At 37.6% G+C, this 15,000-nt stretch overlaps 1 protein-coding gene across 1 annotated transcript in view; it reads left to right on the plus strand.

Moving 5' to 3' along the window:
- LOC114642361 (von Willebrand factor A domain-containing protein 5A-like) overlaps positions 1 to 15,000 on the plus strand; it is a 107,687-nt gene that overhangs the window by 41,934 nt on the left and 50,753 nt on the right. The window contains exons 8-11 of the mRNA XM_051922126.1: positions 2,105 to 2,280; positions 5,128 to 5,216; positions 8,405 to 8,549; positions 10,852 to 10,931. Of these exons, the coding sequence (XP_051778086.1) occupies positions 2,105 to 2,280; positions 5,128 to 5,216; positions 8,405 to 8,549; positions 10,852 to 10,931 (490 nt within the window). The remainder of the gene's footprint in view (positions 1 to 2,104; positions 2,281 to 5,127; positions 5,217 to 8,404; positions 8,550 to 10,851; positions 10,932 to 15,000) is intronic.

Below are 15,000 nucleotides of genomic sequence, written 5' to 3' on the forward strand. Positions count from 1 at the left end.
AAACTCATCTTTTGGTGGTGTCACAGTGGCTGCAGGTTTTCATTCCAGACACTTTCTCCATTAGTAACCAATTACTAATGCTAATGGAGCAAATTATGTTACCGTGATTTAATCTCTCATTTAAGAATCAACTTTGTCACAGATGCTTCTCCTAAAATTCCTTAGAAGGAAGAACTTTAGGCAAAAAGGAGATACAACTGTAGTAAAATTGAGAATTTGGTTTGAAACTCGTGGTACATTTTGTGAGATCTCTTTCTAGTCTTGCTTTAATCTCTTATTAGGACTTTCATATTGTTTACTTATGATTGCACTGATGCCTTTATTCAAGGTGTCTTGCAACATTTGAATTATAACTGGTTCTATTTCGTTAGTTTTTTTGTGACTTGTTTGTTATCACAGTATCAGTAGCAGGATTTGAACCCGAGTTTTTTTTGTGACTTGTTTGTTATCACAGTATCAGTAGCAGGATTTGAACCCGCAAATTCAGAGTTTGAATGTCCAAAGTCTAAACCACTATGCCACACTGCCTACTGTTTCTTCTACAATGAGTTTGATCTAGTTATAGCACAGCAATATAAATTAGAGCAACTAATAATATTTTTCAGAAGCAAGGACTACAGTTTTGTAATCACAGTAGTGTTTTAAAACCATAGATTGTCCATACGTTTCACTACAAATTACTGAGCATGCAATACAAATATTTTCAAAATTGTACTGCTTGGAAAATCTGAGGCCACCGTGTGACTCTGCTGAGATCTTGTGAGAATCTCGGGGTATTCTTTTCTCAGGATAAAAATCTGAGAAGCCTGAAGCAAAAGAAAAAGTCCCTATTTTATTTCTTTCTGATTCCATTGTTTACCAGGAGAAACCAAAAAAACACTGATCTCTTTTTTTGATTTTTTTCATTTCTATGGAAGTGACTTGCATTTTAATTGTTTCATTTGTTCTTTAACAAGTAATCCAACAATAATTAGATGCAAAGCAATCTACCAAATGACCAGCCTAATGTTGACCCCATTTGCACCTGTGTCTTTATGAAGGTCTGAAAAATATTAATCTGACGTAGTCTGTAAAGCTTTTGGAGGGTGATCTAAGAAAAGGGATGGATGGATGGATGTGGAAAAATAATTTTAGGGTAACATAATAATTTTAGGGTAAGAGTAACATAGCATTCATCTTAAAAAAATAGAATAAAGGATTAATAAATGTCAGAAACCTTTTCAGGCATATCAGAAAATCAGATAAAGGTCACGTGATCAACAAAATGTACTGAAAGATGACTAAGAGATGACTAAGAAGTCAGCAGATGTCCTGTAAACAACCAGAATGGACAATTGTTATATGCACTGAAATTTCAAGGGTGGTAGCTCAACTGACAGGTATAAGAAGAACCAGAATATAATATATATAATAGACTTTTGTATAAGTAATTTGGGTGTAAACCAGTGAACCAACTAGAGTAAAATGTAAATACTTGTTGACACCGTAAGTAAATTCAATAGTTTATAAAACGAACCTCTATTCTTTGTTTCCCTGATCATTCTGACCAGGCTGTAACAGACTACTTTTGAAGAATGCTCCCTCCAAGGCACTTTGCCGAGGAGTAATTAAAAGATACGATGAATATGTTTTTCTTCTGCCTGATTACTGACTCAATTTGGCCTGTTAGAGAATAAATTTCTTTCCTTAATTTCAAATTTCTACCACAATAGATTTATGCCAAAGGGGAAATTTGGCTTTTTATGGAAGCTCTTTAAGTAAATATATAAATCCATAGATAAGCAAATATACACAGACTTAATAGTAAGTCTGAACACACACCAGAATGACTAAAAAGAAAGAAAATTTTTAAAAAGAAAGACAAGAAACATTCTGACTTTGCTGTCAATCACATTATGCAGACATATTGCTATTGGTATAAAGAAGCCCCAGTAGCATTTCTTTACACACACCTGCTGAATAATGTGTGAGCTGAAAGTCCTCGGTAGATACAGTAGCTAGATTGTTGCTGAACATCATTTAGTAGACTGAAGTCAATACATCTGCGGTAGCATTCACATCTTCAACTTTTAAGAATTAATAAAGTACTCTTTTCTCCCCAAAGGCTCCTTAATGAGAGACCCTGTTATCATGATCAGCTTGTACCCAGAATTCCCTGAATTAACAGAACAATCACTCTCCATTAAAGGCGAGTTCATCTTTTTGGTGGATCTATCTGACAGTATGCTTGAGAAAATGAATGGAGATCCAGACTCTGACATGCGCATTGAGAGTGCTCGTGTATGTAAATATTTATTTATTTTTACTGCTTTGACAAGTCATTTAATTTAGTGATGAATGTGTTTTTTATTTCCTTTCTTTGTCTGGTATAATTGGATATCAAGGTTGTAAGTTTATGTACATGTTACTGAATACATATTTAATCATGCCAATGAGACTTATTTTGGCATCTGTTAAAACTTCATTACTTTCCTTTAAAATTCAGAAAATAAACTTGGGGCACCTACAAGCTCTTTCTGTATTCTCCATGTTAAATGTAGATTGTAAGATTACGGAGACCTTATCTCAACAAAACAAAAAGTCTCATTGATAAATCAATTGATTAGTCCTTATCTGGGTGGGCATAAATAATTAATAAAGCACTTCAATAAAGATGTCTGGAATATGTACTTTTAGAGGTTTTCTACTATTCCAGAGGTGAGAAAGCAAGTTATCCATCTTGAATTTGCCCTTCTTCAACTTGGTACAGCACACAGTTTCTTATGGAAGGGATTTAAATAAATTACCTTCATAGACCTCAATAAGATCTCTGTTTAATCTAATCATTTTCAGTTTGTATGGTTTCTGTGCATTTCCTTCTGTCTATTCCTTCCATCTCTCTTATTCAAACACACTGCTGCTTTATACGCCTTGCAATTGCTTTTCTTAAATAAGTTTTTGGTGTAAGTTCTGGACAGTCTTGTAAGTGTGTTGTTACAACGTTAGATTCCTCTCTTATTTCTATTGAAAGTCCATCCATCCATCCATTTTCCAACCCGCTGAATCCGAACACAGGGTCACGGGGGTCTGCCGGAGCCAATCCCAGCCAACACAGGGCACAAGGCAGGGAACCAATCCTGGGCAGGGTGCCAACCCACCGCAGGACACACACAAACACACCCACACACCAAGCACACACTAGGACCAATTTAGAATCACCAATCCACCTAACCTGCATGTCTTTGGACTGTGGGAGGAAACCAGAGCGCCCGGAGGGAACCCACGCAGACACGGGGAGAACATGCAAACTCCACGCAGGGAGGACCCGGGTCTCCTAACTGCGAGGCAGCAGCGCTACCACTGCGCCACCGTGCCGCCCCCTATTGAAAGTCACACTTTCAAAAAGTGTGACCACACTTTCAAAAAGGGATCTGGCCCTGTACTACTTACAGGTTCTTTCTAGTGGGACTACTTTGAATTAATTTACTTTGTATTGTAACTTGGATTTTAAATCCTATTACCTTCTGCATTTATACTTTTCACTTCCTGATATTAAACCTTTTTAGATTCACTGGAGTATGAATGTTTCTGAGAGACTAGACAATGACATATTGGGCTGTGAGTTAAGTGAGACTTTACACTTGCACACTTTATTCTTTTCTGTTGCTCTATCTCTGCCTTCATCTGTTTATTTTCTGTAATTACATCATCCTATTTTAGTCACATGGAACCATAACCTATCCCAGCTGCACTGGGGGCAAAGCAGAATCCAGCTCACACACCCACACCATTATGCTGTATATGTTCTGGTAATATTGCAGTAGGTTGAGTTTCAGTAGGTTATACCTGGATTTTTCTAATGTTGGTCTTTAAAGTGACATTTTGACATATGGTGTCTTAGAATGTTTTCACCACATGCAAAACCATAAATAATCGATTTTTAGTTGTGACTATGATTTTAAAAGTTAATTTGGTAAAAGTTAAAACATTTTAAGTAGAAATTAAATCAGCTTGTGACTTACAATATTGGAGGAAGAGAAAGCTAAATAGACTTTCTAATGCATAGAAGATCTCATTTGTAAAGTCGTAAATGGGGAAAGTGTGACAGTGCAGTATAAAGTGGTGCTGATGGACTGGAAGATCAAATTCAGCAGAAGAATAAAATCAGAGTAAGCAGTGCCATGGATAAAGTGGTGTAAATTAAAATAGGAATGGCTAAAAATGGTTTATGGTGAAAGTTTAAATGGAAGTGTAGTCATTTGAGAAGAATGGTGGTAGAATAGCAGAAAATAAAATAATAGGTGAAAAGGTTTTTGGTAGTACAGCAGGAAGGAGCCCACCTGGGGACAAACAGACATATGGTGGTGGAACAGAGGTGCAGGATGTGATAAATGCTAAGAAAGGAGGCAAAGAAGAAGTGATACCAATCAGCGAAGACTAGGAACAAGGCTGTAAAGCATTTCAGTCAGGTAAAACAGATGAAAGATGAGCAAGGTGTAGTCTTAAATAAGTATGATAGGATCAATAATAGCTGGAAGAGGTGCTTTGAAAAGCTGTTGAATGAAGAAAATCCCAAAGGATGTATTTGGGATGGAATCCCAAATGAAGAGCTAGTACCAAGAAAAAGAATGCAAAATGGAAAGGGAACAGGACCGGATGAAATAACTAAGGTATCAGTATTGTGTAATTGAAGAAGGCAAAGGTTAAAGGTAAGGTTTTTAAGACAGTGGTAAGCCCAGCAATGATGCATGGAGCTGAGACAGGGGCAGTGAAGGGAGCACACAAGAAGGAGTGAGGAGTTACAAAAGGAGGACAGAATAAGAAATCAGGTACAACAAAGTGGGAGAGATACCTAAAAAAGTACAGGAAAGTAGGTTGAAGTGGTATGGACATGTGATAAGGATAGACAAAAGAATATGTTGGCAAAAAAATGATGGGAATTGAAGTATAGCTGTATGGAGAAGAATGATCAATCACATCAACCCCACATAAAACTGGGAAAAGATGATGAGGAAGAACATTGGTGATTTGCCATTAATGTGTTATCTCTAAAATTAAATATTTAAAGTGTTTTTTTTGATTTCTTTGAGGCTCACTATTAGTTAACCCGCTAGAAGTGGGCTTTAATTATATTTTACTTTATCACAGGACACACTGTTGCTTCTCCTCAAGAGTCTACCACTTGACTGTCATTTTAATATTTATGGTTTTGGTTCCGATTTTCAACATCTTTTCTCGTAAGTATGGATTTTTCTATTTACATTTATTTAGTAGATAACAGGAAACAGTTATATAAAGTTACCTGTGGGAAAATGGTCAAAAATACTCAACTAGAACTGTTTACTAGAACTGTAGAAAGTGCTTTTTAATTGTTGCTATAAGGCATATACTTGTTACAATCCTAAAAATAAAATGGAGGTTCTATATAGTGGTTGTTCAAAATTATACTTGCCTTACACACTGTATTTTAGGTTGGGTTGGGGAGCATGCACTAGTACAGAACATTGCTGCACCCACCATACAATGAAACAGCTCAGGATCCTGGTTGGCAACTCCCCCAGGCAGACACGCAGTGCAGTCCCACCCTCCAGAAATGACCATCTTTCTGTATCTGCTGCTGACGAGTGCAGCAAGAGGCAAGCAGTCTATTTAAAGATAGTGAGTCACCTCAAAGAGCCCTATAAAGCGCAGAGAATCTATTCATTGTAGCGATCGGCGTCAATACTACACTATAAAGGCACCTTCAGAGAATGAATTTGCCTATGTAAATAAAAAGCATTTTCACTCTAATGTGCTGCTCTATAGTCCACAGAAAATGTGTCACATTGTGCAAGCTTGTAGTGTGGTGCATAATGTGGCATACAGTCATGGCTTTCCTGTACCTGAAGAGATGTGGTATGATGAACCTAACCCAGAGATGTGGTATGATGAACCTAACCCACCAAATCATCAACCAAATCGGACAGTGTTACAACTTCGTAACAGCAGAATGTAAAAACAGGCAATTAGATGCAACATTTTTTTTTAACCAATTCATTGATCAATATTATATAGTACAGCTCTTTCATTCCTTAAAGTCACATGAACAACAAAATGTACTGAAAGATGACTAAGAGATGACTAAAAAGTCAGCAGATGTCCTGTAAACAACCAGAATGGACAATTGTTACATGCACTGAAATTTCAAGGGTGGTAGCTCAACTCAAAGGTATAAGAAGACTCCTGTTACATGCACTGAAATTTCAAGGGTGGTAGCTCAACTCAAAGGTATAAGAAGACTCCAGAACAGCGTCCATCAGCACACAGCCAGATGATTGCCCAGTGGTTTCTGAGGCAGAGGTGTTGAAGCAGCCAGTGTCCGAAGATGTGCTGGGCACAGCAGCACCATCACTTGGCGTATGCACAGTTTTATGTATCTGGATGGTTTTTGTGCATACGCACATTTTCAGTTTTGTCCGTATACCATGTTTTAATGTGAATTCTACACACAGCATTGTACATGAAGCTCTTGGACCTTCGTCCTTTTGCATAGATATCGGAAGCGCCACACACTCTTTTCAGTGACCTCATGACCCCCCTTGCTCTCCCAATCCATCTACAGACTTCATTGGAAGAGTCACCAGAGATGTGAATGTCACTGCCGAGGTAAGTGAACCTCTCAACGAGGTCGACATTCTTTTCACAGACATTCACACTGCTGATGGCTGTGCCTAAGAGGTCACAGGTCCTGTATTTTAGGAATAATTTTAGATTTTCATGCCATATTACTTTTTAGATAAGCTTCTTTTGTTTTCAGTTAATAATTTTTGTTTTTCTTCAGGGATGGCCGACAAGCTTAAGTTATGTGGTCTGTATCTCCTAGGATCATAGCCTTGACTTGTAGAGAGGGGTTTTTGTGACCCGGAATTCTTAAAATTGTCGTGTTCTTCTAGAGTGATTATTCTTGCTAAACTGATGTAAGGGAAGGTGTCAAATAAAATGCAAATTAAAATGCAGGCATCTGTGATATTTTTATGTAAAATGTATTAAAATATTGCTTAGTAGAGCTTAATAGAATCTGTAAGAATAAAATCTAGAAATAGATTCATCTCTGTACACAGCACAGGTGTCTGGAACCACACTTCGTCTTACTTATTTTAGTGTTGACTGACAAAAACACTCCAGAAATGTAGTAGGTATTTTGTATAGGACAAAGGGGTCTCTTCTGTGTGACTTGAGTTTCATAGAGGAAATCTTTAACTAGTATTAGACGTATACATGTTTTCCGACATCATAGAGACACGGACATTGGTCTTTAAAAGTACAGACACATATTGAGTCTGTTATTCTACTGAGAGACTTCAGCCCTGGCATGTGGAATTGTCAAGGACATGAACTCTGACCTTATCTTGTTCAAGAGCCCAGTATTGGGTACCAGTCATGAATTAAAGTTTAGTATCAATGGTGAGGAATGCTGCAAAACTTACAAAATTGGGCTTCTTAATAGTGCTTGAGATTGGTTCTTAAAACAGAGATGAGTTCTTTGAGCACTCTGATACTTTTCTAAACATTGTTCTAGTGTTGTCCTGTGCTGTCCTTTTGGTCCTTTGTTCCTATTTCTCTTTATTCTGTTTTCTATCTGTGCTGAAATCCTACTTTTGCTTGTTTCATGCTCTTGTTGTTCTTCTTAGTGGGTCATCCACCCTCAGTGTACAAAATGACTAGAGGAATGGTTTTCAAACATTTTACAGTTGTATATATGTAAGTGATTGGCCAGTGGCATCACCTTTTCTTTCATCCTCATATTTTGCAGACTGAGCTATGTAATCACCCTTCCTGGAAACAGGATGTCCTCCAGTTGTTGCTTCAGTATTGTCCCATGTATAAAGTACAATACTTTCTGGCTTCATGATCAATGAATGCTAATTGAAATTTATGTCTTCCTTACCTAAAAACTCTCAGAACAATATGCTGCTGGTTAATGTTTTTTAACTTTTTCTACAAAATAAGTTAAGTTATTAAAACTGACAAATTGTCAAAAGATATTATGGCATCAGTGGTATGTTGAATTGTAGCTCAGACCACTTGTGGCTTTCTGTCTTCATTCTTACTCCATTTGTCATATTGTTTGGTTTTCACAGATTTTTTTTTTCATTTTCAAAATGTTATGGGGGACAATCATTAGGACCACTAACCAAAAAAGTTTAAAAACACATTTTCCAATTTTTGTAATTGTAAAATGTTTATTTATAAAACCAAAAAAGTTTTATTAGCTATAGAAAAAGCAAAAAAATGGAAAGTTATTTTTTATTTTTTTAGAAGCCTGTAAATACAATATTTTAAGCACTGGCTGATTTGTATCCCTAGTAGCTCTTCTTGTCTTTTATTTTGTTTCTAACTCATTTGTATTTCCATTTGTAATTCTGTACCATGGAAACATTTCCAGAAATAGTGTTAAGTACAGCCAGATGACAATGAAGTCTGCCATGAAGGAAGTGAAATCCTTGCATGCCAACTTTGGAGGAACAAATATTTTGGCACCCCTTCGTGACATTTTTGGAAAAGCCTGTATACCTGGATACCCTAGACAGGTGGGAAATATCTGTCTTTCCTAAGTGATGAATGACTGTGTTTCTGACTTTTATCAATGAAAATGACCTTATATGTGTTAAAGAATTCATTTTTCAATCAAGTGTGTATCAAGTATTGTAAGAATTTTTCAGAAGTGGTTTATTAACCACTTGCGTGCTGTGAGCATGTGAGTGATATCTGACCTATATTGCCCAATGAAGTCAGGCTAGCATGCTACTCACTAGTTATAGATTCCTTGATGATGATCTATGATTATATGGAACATTGTAAATGATTATTAAATTTAATATTTGAGTAAAGTTAGCATAATGACCTTTGAAGAGATTTACTCACTCAGTGGTTTATACAGTGTGGCAGGATATGTCAACTCAACTCAGATCAACTTTTATTGTCATTCAACCACATACATAATATATGGTTGAACAATATTTTGTTCCTTACAGTCCATAGGCAAAACAACATACCCCATAACATTACCAAAACCACAATACAATGTAACAAATCAAAAGACGCAGGACTATAAAGCTTGACTAGTGCTCAATATCCATATTAAAGTAGAGTGTAAAGTGACAGCATATAATTGGGGGAATGGTGTAGGGATATAGCACTGGGAGACATGTAGGATTAAAGATGTCTGACAGCTTGGGGAAAGAAACTGTTATAAGACCTGACTGTGCTGGTCCTAATGTGGCATCTTCTACCTTAGGGCAGGAGGTGAAACAGTGTGTGTGATGGGTTAGAGACAGCTTTCACAATGGCAAAGACTCTACGCAGGCAGAATATCTGAAAAATGTCCTGGATCAAGGAGAGGGAGACTCTCCTGAGCTGTCTGTCCTTACTACGTGTTGCAGAATCTTGCGCTCATGGGCTTTGTTGTTCCTAAACCACACAGCAATAAAGTTGTCAGGATGCTTTCCACAGTTCCTTTATAAAAGGTGGCAAGAATGGCTTGTGGCGAGCAGATTTGTTTCTGTCTCCACAGTAAAAAAAAAAGGAGTCGTCGTGCCTTCTTGACAGCAGAGTTGGTGTTGATTGTCCAGGAGAGGTCATCAGAAATATTCACACACCAAGTAACTTGTTGCTACAGACCCACTCCACAGCAGAGCTATTGATGAGCAGTAGGGAATATATAGTCAGCTGATGTTCTCCTGAAATTGACAAGCAACTCTTTTGTCTTGCCGACATTTAAAGAGCGATTATTTTACTACACCACCTCACCAGATGTTCCTCCTCCTCTCTATAGGATGTGTCATCATCATGGCTGATGAAGCCCACTGTGGTTGTATCATCCACAAACTTGACAATAGTGGGCACAGCATGCAGCCTTGGGGGCCACCTGCTCAGCCTGATAGCATTTAATGTTCTCGTGCATTAGCATTTAATGTTCTCCTGCTAATGCACAGTGGAATTCAATTACACCATGGAGTATCAAGGCCCAGCAGAAATAGTTTCATCAACTGCCTTGAAATGATTGTGTTGAACGCTGAGCTGAAGTCAGCAAACAGCATTCTAACATATGTATCCCTGGTGTTCAGTTGAGACATACAGCATGGAAGGTATGGAAGATGGCATCATCACTGAGTGGTTTGGATGGTAAGCAAACTGGAGTGGGTCCAGAGAGGTGGGAAGGATGGACTTGATGTGTCTTTTGACCAACCACTCGGAGCACCACTCGGAGCACTCTATCATGATAGGAGTTAGTGCTACAGGGCGGTAGGCATTAACACACGTCACTGTTGACTTCTTCGGCACTGGAATTAGCTTATAGGGACCATAGCCTGACTTGGAGAGATGTTAAAAGCTAGGACAAAGCCAGTTGGCTAGCACAGTCTCTAAGCACATGCACAGGAATGTTGTGTTGTCCTGCAGCTTTCTGTGGATTCTCTGGAAAGCTCCCTCCTTAATTGGCATTGGTATTATAATACAATTTTTTTTTAAAAAATGCCTGCACTATATAATGTTTGCAGCTGTATAGTGCTTCCACAAAAGTTTGATTTTATACTCTGCCCCGGTGAAAACTGGAGTAATCAACTGTGTGCAATATTTTTCTTGTTAACCAGAAATGATGGGAAATCTTGTTCACAAATATTTCAGCTCAGAATTTATGAACTAAATTAATAATACTTAATCACGAGCAGTTCTTGCTAGAATGAGACCACTATGAATTGTAATCATCTGTTTTATATACAGTGTAATTTCTATATTTGAAAACAAACTTGAATGAGTTTTTTCTGTATATTTGGCAACTTGTTTTTCAAAGCAGGCAATAAGTGAAGTAAATGTCAGTTTTATTTCTTTCAGCTGTTTGTATTCACTGATGGTGAGGTTGAAAACACACAAGAGGTTATTAATGAAGTGAAAAAAAATGCCTCCTCCCACAGGTATGACCTATTTCAATCGGCCAATTAACCTTTATACTGTACATCACCTTTCACTGTATACACACCATCAGAGAGTGGTTTTAATGTATTTTTAATTTCTTTTTTTTAAGTGTTTTTTAATTATTATAAATATATTTTTCTTTCGTAAGAAAGCAGAGCGCAAGTGAACAAAGTGAGGTCCTGTCTTAACTATGAGAACTATGAATATAATTTAGAAGTATTCAATAACTTTCATAAATGATGCACTTTTTAAATTTATTTTTGTGGATTTATTTTTAAAAATAGTTTGAGATTCCAAATGATATTTTTTTCCTTTTGCTTTACCATAACTAAAGTTTTTATATGAAAGAATATGAGTGTATGTTTTTATATGAAAGAATATGAGTGTATTTTCTTAAACATCCGTATGGGCTTACTGTCTATATGTATATGTATGTGTGAATGTATATATACTGTGTGTGTGTGTGTGTGTGTGTGTGTGTGTGTATACAGTGGAGCCTTGGTTCACGAACGTCTCAGTCCACGTACAAATCGGTTTACGACCACAAAGTTCGCCAAACTTTTGCCTCGGTTCACGACCACACACTCAGTATACGAACAAGCCAGTTTCCCTTTCGGTTTGTGCACACCGATGATTTCCGCATGTGTTGCATTGTTCTCAGTCAGACGTGCGTGCTTGCACATGCGTGCGTGCTTTTGCTGTGAACTCTTTGTGCTCTATTTCATTTCCCTTCCGGTTCATGCGTGCCGATTTCTGTATTTAAGCACATGTTCAGCCTCTCCCTCTTCATTGTTCTTGGTCAGACATGCGTGCTTTACCTGTGAACTCTTTGTGCTCTACAGTATTTCGTGTGCTTTTGCAGTTAACCATGGCTTCTAAGCAAATGAAGAGTGGTGAGAAGAAAGTTTTGCAGAAAATTGAAATCGAAGTAAAGAAAGAAATTATTGAAAAGTATATGTGTGGCGTTCATGTTACTGATCTTGCCGCCGAGTACACGAAGTCAAAATCTATGATTTCGACTATTCTAAAGCAAAAATGATCTATTAAAGCATCTGATGTTGCAAAAGCAGTTACAGCATTAACCAGGCAGAGGCCTCAAGTGCTGGAAGAGGTGGAAAAACTGTTGCTAGTGTGGCTGAACGAGAAGCAACTTGCAGAGGATAGCGTAAGCAAGGCAATGTTATGCGAGAAAGCCAGGAATATTCATGGCTATTTGCTGCAAAACTATCCTTGTACGAGTGGCAAAAGTGAGGAAATTAAAGCCAGTAGAGGATGGTTTGAAAAGTTTCGCAAGAGAAGTGGCATTCATAGTGTGGTAAGGCTTGGAGAGGCTGCTAGTTCTGACGCTGAAGCTGCGAAAGAATTCGTGAAAAATTTCACAAAATTAGTAGAGGACGAAGGCTACATCCCGCAACAAGTCTTCAACTGAGACGAGACCGGATTGTTCTCCACCCAGGTCCTACTTACTTCATGCCAGAACTCGACTCATGTAAGGTTAGTTTTCTTGGTGGTTTATGGTTAGTTTTTGTATTACAGATTTTTCAAATGCTCATTTTTCGGTTCGTAGCGTGAATTGTTGCAATGTTACTTTTCTCTTTTTACAAATGTTCATTTTTTTCCCCTGTGCTTAAAACTCATTAAAAAAAAGTGTTTACAGCGAGTGGTTCGTAGTGTGATTTGTTGCAATGTTACTTTTCTTGGTAGTTTATTAAATTACAGATTTTTCAAATATTCCTTTTATCCCTGTGCTTAAAACTCATTACAAAAAACAAAAGTGTTTATAGCGATCGGGTCGTAAGGCTATTAGCGTGAACTCCTGCAATGTTACTTTCTTGGTTGCTTGTGGTTGATTTTTAAATAAAGTTCGGATTTGTTCAAATGTTCCTTTTTTTCCCCCCTGTGCTTAAACTCATTAAAAAAAGTGTTTACAGCGATCGGGTCGTAAGGCTATAGCGCGAACTCTTTGCAATGTTAAGTTTACTCTGTTGTTCAAGGTTTTCTCAGTATTCAATGTTTTTACATTTAGTTTACTATTACGATGTGCATTCTATGGTGTAATTAACTTTATTTGTGCTTAAAAATCTGTAAAAAAAATATATTTACATACAGTTCGTACGGTCTGGAACGACCAGAGTTTTGGAATGAATTATGGTCGTGAAACGAGGTTCCACTATATAATATATATTATATATATATATACATATATACATTCTCAGGTTGTACCAAATTGTAGATTTTGCCACTCGTAATATTGTAGCAATTTCTCGGATGGGTTTTTTCTGTTTTTCGCAGCTTCTTTGACCGCATGTTGTCTGTTCACAGCAAAATCTTCCACATGCAAGCACCACACCTCAAATCAACTCCAGGCCTTTTATCTGCTTAATTGATAATGACATAACGCGAACTTGCCCACACCTGCCTGTGAAATAACCTTTGAGTCAATTGTCCAATTACTTTTGAGCCCCTGAAATGAAGGGATTGTGTTAAAAAAAATGCTTCAGTTGCCTCACATTTTTATGCAATCGTTTTGTTCACCCCACTGAATTAAAGCTGAAAGTCTGCACTTCAACTGCATCTGAGTTGTTTCATTTAAAATTCATTGTGGTAATGTACAGAACCAAAATTAGAAAAGTTGTCTGTGTCCAAATATTTATGGACCTAACTGTGTATGTATATATATATATATATATATATATATATATATATATATATATAAATTTATTATATATATTCTATTTTATGCCCCACCCGGCTCCCTACTCCTGACATCACATTTCCCCCTCCCCAGGCCTGCAGCCTCTGTCTTGGATTAGCACGAATATATCGCTCCAACAAGCGAACCATGATTCTTAGCTCGATGAGATAAGTCACAAAATCAACCAGAACGTTCAAGCAAATTATAGAAAAAAGCCAAATGGAGATAAGGAACGCCCTGAGGCTGGAGTGTGAGTGGGATTCCCACAAATAAATCGCAAATAAAGCGAACTATGATACATAATGCAATGAGAGAGGTCGCAAAATCAACTGGAATGTTAAAGCAAATTACAGAAAAAAACCCGATCTAAATCTGTTAAGCAGTTCTCTCGTGTAAAACGGAAAGACATACAAAGTTTATACGAAAGATATGCAGACAGATTATATATATATATATATATATATATATATATACAGTAATCCCTCGCTACTTCGCGTTCACTTTTCGCGGATTCACGACTTCGCGGGTTTTTAAATACAAGTGATTGCCCGCCTATCACGGAAGTTATGTTCCAGACCCATCAGCAACAGGAGAAAATCCACGATATAGAAACACCATATAAATGAAACATTTTTATAGTTTAAGCCTTAAAATACCCATCCCACATGCTTTAAACACATGTAAACTTATAAAACACACTTTGTTAACACATATGATATGTGGATGTCGGGCTAAGGATATGAGTAACATCTCACTATTATAAAACATTTTAACTTCACGCAAGACAAGACAGTGAGACAGGAAAATTGGTGATTGTACAGGCTTTTAAATTATTGACACACAGAGCGACAAGCAGCACAAAGTCCACTTCTCCTTAGCATTCATTCAGCTCCCCACCCCCTTGACAATGCGAAGTGGCAGGAGCGTACTGCGCCTCCGGGGAGGGGGGTTTGAGCGAACGTGCGTTCAGCCCTCACACACCCCCACTCCTCCTCCTCCTTCCGAACAAGCGACAAGCAGGCATTTTGGCAGAAGCAGCACAAAGTCCATTTCTGTTCTGCTCAGAGTTCAGCTGCCCCCCTTCATAAAGCGAGTGCAGACACATTGACGTCTGATCCCTGCGTGCAGTGTGCAGTGTTGTTCTGCGGTGTTTAAGAAGCATAGGAAGTGTTTATAAGAGCATGGGAAAGGTTAACAAGAGAGTGAGAAAGGTTTATAAGAGTGTGGGAAGGGTTTATAAAGCCTTAAAATATGTATAAATAATAAAATAAATATAGTTCGCTACTTCGCGGATTTTCACAAATCGCGGGGGGCTCTGGAACATAACCCCCGCGATAGGTGAGGGATTACTGTATATATATATATATATATCT

This window comes from Erpetoichthys calabaricus, chromosome 2 (genome assembly GCF_900747795.2).
Source record: "Erpetoichthys calabaricus chromosome 2, fErpCal1.3, whole genome shotgun sequence".
NCBI lineage: Eukaryota > Metazoa > Chordata > Cladistia > Polypteriformes > Polypteridae > Erpetoichthys > Erpetoichthys calabaricus.